Source organism: Hesperophylax consimilis, chromosome 10 (genome assembly GCF_061612785.1).
Source record: "Hesperophylax consimilis isolate HC1 chromosome 10, BYU_Hcon_1.0, whole genome shotgun sequence".
NCBI classification, from domain to species: domain Eukaryota; kingdom Metazoa; phylum Arthropoda; class Insecta; order Trichoptera; family Limnephilidae; genus Hesperophylax; species Hesperophylax consimilis.
The window spans coordinates 10,765,004-10,772,450 of NC_142845.1; the positions used below are offsets into that span (position 1 = coordinate 10,765,004).

Consider the following 7,447-nt stretch of genomic DNA (forward strand, 5'->3'; position numbering starts at 1 on the left):
GTCCAAAAAGCGAAGTTAGCAGTCCACAATGGAGTGCTGGTACCCATCCTGATGTATGGAAGTGAGGCATGGAACTGGCAGAGTTCACGTATCCGTTCACCTTTAGGATTTAGTTAAAAATATTCAGATCTCTAATGATGACATCTTCTAATAAATAAAACTATAATTAATAATTGCGTTACATGACAGAATATGTGTTATAAGTTGTAAGTTGTATGGTAGCTGGTAGCCCAAAAACCTCTCTTGAGTATTATATATCAGCGGATCGCTTTCAGGTCCGAGCCAAGGATACGCGCTCGACCAGGACCTCGGGTCGCAGGTTCAAAATCTGGCGGGAGTAATTTTTGCTATTGAAGTTTTTGACAAGCACAACATTAATCAAAACTTTGGCGTTAGCTTGGTTTGTTTTTTGTGATCTGTTAAAATTTATTTTCATTAGGTAGATTGTATATTCAGTGAATATTAGGTATCTAACTACGTGATTGTATATTCAGTGAATATTGTTAAAACCTTTGAACCCGAGTACTTAATCATACAATATAATTTTTCATAAAAATAAATTTGATTATAATTAAATATTTTCTTCTAGTGCCCTCTACAATCGGAGGTTTTTCAATTATCACCCTTAGGACTTGAACTCGTAACAGTCACGCAGATGTTGAAGCCATGAAATGCTGTGCCTTTCTCTACTATGTCTTCAATTAATATTGGCAAGGCTGAGGTCCTGGGTTTCTTTACTTTTCTATTTTAAATATTTCGTTTGAGAGAGTTGTTAATACTATCTTCAATGATTAAATATTACAATTTGAGATTTTACTCAATAAGTTATATCCACCATAAAAGTATTGAATATTCACCCAAGACTTGTAATAAAGTCAATAGATGTCGCATAAATATATTTATCCAAGACAGCAGCAACCTTACAAAAGATACCAGCCAAAAAATATGCGTACAAAAATGATATTGTTGGTAATTCTTAATCTATGTTTGATACAGTTAAATATGGCTAAATGGAGTAGAATCAGATTAGCTCAGTTGTTAGAGCAAAGCCTCGGCAAGTCTGATGCCCTGGGTTCAATTTACAGATGTGACCGAAAATTTTTCTAATTTTTCTGTTTCAAATTTTCGTTTGAGAGTTTTATTGTTTTCCATGATTAAGTATTACAATTTGAAGTTATTAAGTTATTCCAAAACTAAAAAAATATTTGTAATTCTTAATCGATGTATGATATAGTTAAATGTGGCCAAAGGTGATAGGGTCAGATTAGCTCGTTAGTTGTTAGAGAAAATCCCCGGCAAGGCTGAGGTCTTGGGTTCGAATCCTAAATCCTACCATTTTTTTTTCTTTTATATCTCAAATTTTTGGTTTGAGCGTTGTTAATATTATCTTCAATGATTAATTAATATTAGTTGAGTAAATATGTTTGTGTGTTCATTCTCTTCAACTTGAACGTTAAGCTATTTGAAGTTGATATAGCGTGACGGTGAAATAATAAAGATTATCATCTCTAAAACCTGAATAAGTTTTTTTCCTTGAAATCACGAAGATTGTCGGAATCACTTCACTTCTGCATTATTCAAGGGTAAATGAATACCTAACATAGATTTATAATCGCACACTTACAAGTGTACATTAACATCTCGGTCATTGAAGCTACAAAATATAAGTTTTAATCAAGAATATCTAACGTAGATTTATAAACGCACACTTACGGGTGTACATTAACATCTCGGTCAATGAAGTTACAAAATATATGTTTTATTCAAGAATATCTAACGTAGATTTATAAACGCACACTTACGAGTGTACATTAACATCTCGGTCAATGAAGCTACAAAATATATGTTTTATTCAAGAATATCTAACGTAGATTTATAAACGCACACTTACGAGTGTACATTAACATCTCGGTCAATGAAGCTACAAAATATATGTTTTATTCAAGAATATCTAACGTAGATTTATAAACGCACACTTACGAGTGTACATTAACATCTCGGTCAACGAAGCTATAAAATGTATGTTTTATTCAAGAGTAAATGAATACCTTACATAGATTTATAAACGCATACTTACGTCAACGAAGCTACAAAATATATATTTTATGTGAAACCGCACAAGAGTCCCAACCGTTAGGAGCCAGTGAGACTATGGCATCCCCAATCGGGGTATGTTGTGAGGATGTAGGTAGTAGGGAGGGGATAAAGATGGGAAAGACGAAAGTATCTGGCTATTTCAAGCAAAGTTTCAATTCTGAATGGTGGTCTTACACCAGGGCGATACCGAGAATATATTCTACTCTGGAACGTGCCGCAAATATACTACATATTATTTTAATTAATTGCGATTTGAACCCGCGACCTGCAGCTCGCTAGTCGAGAGCCTTACCCCTCAACCACGGAGGCCGCTAATAAATAAATTAGTATAAAACGCGGCGTTGACGTCACGTTGAACGATGTTTATGATAGCCAAAGATAATGTGACAGCCGTCTTACTAGACATTGGCGTTTTTTATGTCTCAATAACGTTGTTGCCAATTGGAACCATTTGGGAACATGCGGTTTTATACCGTTTTTCAAATCAACATTAAACAAAAATAAACTTTATAATTCCACACATTTTTACCGATATTCATAGTTTGCGAAAATACCCAAGGATATTACAAGGTTACTTATGAAGAAAAAAATCTGTGTGTATAAAACAAAAATAACAACAGTGAGCTTTCGCGTCATGAAATTAAATATTCTGTTTTCTGAAATTTTAAACATTATCATTTTCAGCATGCATCGTTATTTCCATCATGAGCTATGAAGCGCCTTAATATTCATGAAACTTTTTACAATGTGTAATATTTGCGAAAACCTAAAAACCTACACACATTTCAATACCCCGTAGCTCACCGTGTAAGTCTTGGCTTGTTCAGATTTTTACATTCACATTTTAGTATTATATTTCAGATCTAGAACACTGTTGGGAAGTAAGAGCTTCACAGATGCACTCATAGAGGGCAGAGCATAGAGCTTGCGTGGAAGTCCGCAAGATGGCAGCTAGTGGCCAGTAGTCGCCAGGGCCAGTGAGAATGCTCCCAGAAAAAACTTACTGTTTCAGATCTCAATTAGCCAGCTTCTAGTTAGGTCGACTATCGAGTCACCACTGCAATACTCAAAGTATTAATAACCAACTATTTATTTATCACAAATAACCAATTATTTATAATCTCCTTCTACGACGAGTTGGAGAACTGTTTGTGGGAACACAACAAACACCAATCGAAGTTTTGTGTTTCCAAAAATAAATTCTAAGGTGTTTTAAAATGCTTTACAGAATTCATTCTAACCTATGTTACTGTTATATATCATGTTATGTTGTATAAATCAAGTGGAACTCGTTATAGTACAAAAAACGTATCATAATACAGGTATTCATAAGCGGTAACATTTCCAATGATGCAGGAAGGAAAGGAAGAATCTAGTTCCACGGTTGTTCTTTTTTAGTTGGCCATGTGTTCATTAATAAATTAGTAGTTGCGGGATATCTTGCTAACTGCAACAAGACCTGCAAAGTGCAATCTCTCCATCAGAGATCATTCATCATGGCGAGAATCACGACCTCATTAACATGAGATAAAACGATGTTTAGTTAATTAATTCATTGATGATGCAAAATTGCAGTGCGTTGGCCTCTAAACATGAAAAAAAAGTATGCGGAACAGTAGCAAAGCTTAAATATTATGACATCTTTAAACATTTAGATTGTTTTAACCTCAGATTAAAAAAGTACATCTGTAAATACACAAAAAATCTGCTGAAAAGTTAGATAGCTACGTTAAGTCCATAAGTATAAAACTTACGTTATTTTACATGTACGAATTATAGAATAAATATCATTTCATATAGTGATAAATGATAAAATATCTAAAAAAACGCGATAACTACGTTTTTTTACAATAACTCTATAGTTCCGAGATAACTCAACACAGTGACAATTCAACACACTTTTAAAAAGTGATATAAAGTCATTAGAAACGAAGAAAAAAAATTTTTTTTAAACCTAACCTAACCTAACCTACTTAACCTAGTTAATAAAGTTTTTGTTTCATCACTTTCCATGAGTTTATATAACTTTTTAAAGATATGATGAATTATCATTGTAATGATTTATCCGGTCATACCTAATGCAGGTAATCAATTTAAAGAAACACTTGGTTTTATAGTGGATTACTGGATAGATGAAAAAAAGAGTTTTTTTTAAGAAGCTTAAAAATTAAATAAAAACATTTACATATATAATCATATTGTTGAATTGAATCACGAATCAAAATTTAAACGAAATTGATGCGTTGCTCGGCACCTAGTATCTTTGAGCATTTGCGGAGTAAGAGAGGATTGCGAGCGGTTTTAAAAAGTAGTAGAAAAAATTCTGCTCTGCCTATCTGTGTATTCTTATTACTTGTCTGTTATTTTTAAATATGGAATGTATTGCATTGCACTACCCCTGCATACATTCTGTAATAAAATTTTATTATTAAACTATGTACAGATACATTCTATGCAAACATACTAAACAATACATTTCCAACAAACGTCCAAAATAAAGGTTTCAAAGTGTAATTCCTCCAAAATCAACAGACTTATCCTGAAAATTTATAAGATTTTGTTTTGTTTGTTTATTTGCCATTGTGGACATATTATTATCAAAATCACGCGACAGTATGTTAGAAAATCTAATTAGCAAGTAAATATCGCGTTTTTCAAAATGTAAAAAGCGAAATCTGAATTTACTTGTTCATTGCCCAATGAAATTTAAACAAAGAAATACAATTTTTAATTAACTTTCTAATAAAATGTTTTATTATAGGTAGGTAGGAACTTTATCGCTTGTATGAATTCTTGGCACATCAGTTCCAATTTTGAAAACGACACACATTCGAGTTTATTGAACCAGAGTTACAATCACTCACAGGCAGACCCACAATGGAAATTAGTAAATTCTCAGTTTTTATCTAGTACGGATTGTTTCGGAGAATTTGGACAATTCTTCAAATTTCAAAGTAAATTTTCAAGATCTTTGAACGATTTTTTCAAGTTCTGTTATAAGTTCAGTTCTCCCAAGCAATAATAATATATAATGATATAATAACAGAACTTGAATAGGACTTTCACAGAACCTGAAAATGAAGATGAAATTTGATGAATCGTTCAAATTCTCCGAAACAACCCGTCGATAGTCTTCAATTTTAAATATCGTTATTTTATTGGCCAAAGATATACTTAAAACCGTAGAATGTGTATTTTCAAAGACTGTTTATAACTTTGGTGAATAAAATAAAAATGTGGAAGTCAAAAGAGAAGAATAATTGAAATTATGTTTTCGCCAATTCATTGGCGTCTGTTATGCTAGTGCAAAAAATATACAAAGGGTGTTTACTTGCAAAAAAGTGCATGGATTGAAAAAGATGAACGACGGACCAACGAACAAATAAAAATATGAACGAGTGATTTGATACATTCTAACTTTATCTGACGTATTGTACTATAAGCGTAAAGAGATTTCCGAATAGTTTCATTCAATAAACAGGAAAAGGTAACCTATCAAATAATGAATCGTAACTTTAGAGCTGTAAATCTGATTTTTGTTCCTTTTATTCATTTTTTCAACGTTTATTATAATTGTATTATAAATAGTTAGGTATTAACATTATTTTTTTAGGGTATATCGTAAATGTGTCATGAAATTATAATTCAAATGAACTTCTTCTAACTCAGCAAACTTATTTTGTGGCACCATTTTAATTAAAAATTAATAAAATACTTCGTTTTAACCACTTTTATTGTTTATTACCAACATCTTTTCATTGTTGTCATTGTTTTTGTCTATTATTTTTTAATGACACCATTGTCTATGTATATTATTTATCTATTGACACCATTGTTTATGTCTATTATTTATAATTAGTTTTATCAAAAACCCTGAAGAAGTGAGCGTTGCTCATGAAACATGTTGGTAATAAACAATAAAAGTGGTTAAAACGAAGTATTTTATTAATTTTTAATCAAATGAACTTATTAAGAATGCAGTATCAAAATATTATTTTTATGTCACATGAATACATATAAATATAATTTATTTTGAAAGTTTAATGTATTTATAAAACGCTTGAAATCCATTCATAATACATCCATCATAATAAATTAATAATACATTCATGATACTTTCTAGATATTTATAATACATAAAAAAAATATTTTCATAATTTTTTTTTGTATCATGGCCGTATTATATGATATAATTATAATATACATGTACTTACTGTTATTGCTTTAAATGGAAAATAATATAATATTAAATTCTGTGTATTCTAATTATATTATGTTTTTTTTTATTTTGTACAGAAAAATAGTTTGGGTAACAGGTAAAATTTTACCTTTTTCAGTGCAGTCGGGGGTTTTGGCGGGACATCGCAAAAGATGGGAAACTTCCGGTCCATTTCCGCCTGCTTCTCCGGAGAATAGGCCACTATGGTCTTCATGGCGGGCATGGCCATCTGCCTTATGGCTGGGAGGCGGGGGTTCTGCTCCAGACTCAATTCCCCCGCCCACAGAATACCGCTCCCGCCCTTCGAAACATCAACGTTGATGAGCATCATTATACTGAAGATGCTCATCGAAGCAAACAATAGAAATATCTGCTCGAAACTGGGACATCTTCGGCCGGCAGTCGGCCATTTTCGGTGGGACCCATTCAAATCCATATTTGAATTTGCACATTTATTATTTTTTTAAATAATGAAGATGCGACTCCAATATTCCAGTGTCCATTGTCCAAATATCACAGAGCACTTCACATAATTTTATCATTAATTTTAAAACACAAAATTTTCATTATTTTATCACAAAAGTGTCAACAATAGAAAAAATCAACTAAACATTTTGTATTCACATAAAAATCTGAGTGGGTACCTTATCTCATTACCAATAAATCATAATTTTGTTTAGTGGCAATATTATTTTTTAGGCAGATCAAACCAATTGTTTAAATTTGAAATCAAAAACTTCAAATATTTAATTTCTATTTGAAACACGCGCGAGCAATTTCCCGCGAGTGCGCAGAAGGTATGCGCGACCTCTCTCTCCAAGTACAAAACATCGACTGGCGTAATGTAATAACATAAGGCTGTATAGTTCGCAGGCGGCTAGAAGAAAGTAGTCAGGTACTTACCGCCAAGAGCAAGCACTGGTCGCATATTACGTCAGTTGACCTACCCTCTATAAATATGTATAGCCTTTTATAGATATTCTCGTCAGATAACTGGGCCTTCGCGTAGTGTTTAACTTTTCCTATTTGTAATATCATCAGGGAAATCTTTACATTGTGCTCGGAAAGTAAAGTCTCTCGCGTATTTCTCCTGTAAGAGGGTATTGTTGGAATTACTAATTGCCTTTGAAG

The 7,447-nt window shown here is 32.3% G+C and overlaps 1 protein-coding gene across 1 annotated transcript in view; it reads right to left on the reverse strand.

The window, feature by feature from the left end:
* Positions 1–6,806, reverse strand: part of LOC149420269 (uncharacterized) — a 59,947-nt gene extending 53,141 nt beyond the window's left edge. The window contains exon 1 of the mRNA XM_089636066.1: positions 6,426–6,806. Within this exon, the coding sequence (XP_089492192.1) occupies positions 6,426–6,752 (327 nt within the window). The 5' untranslated portion in view covers positions 6,753–6,806. The remainder of the gene's footprint in view (positions 1–6,425) is intronic.
* Between the last annotated feature and the right edge of the window lie 641 nt (positions 6,807–7,447).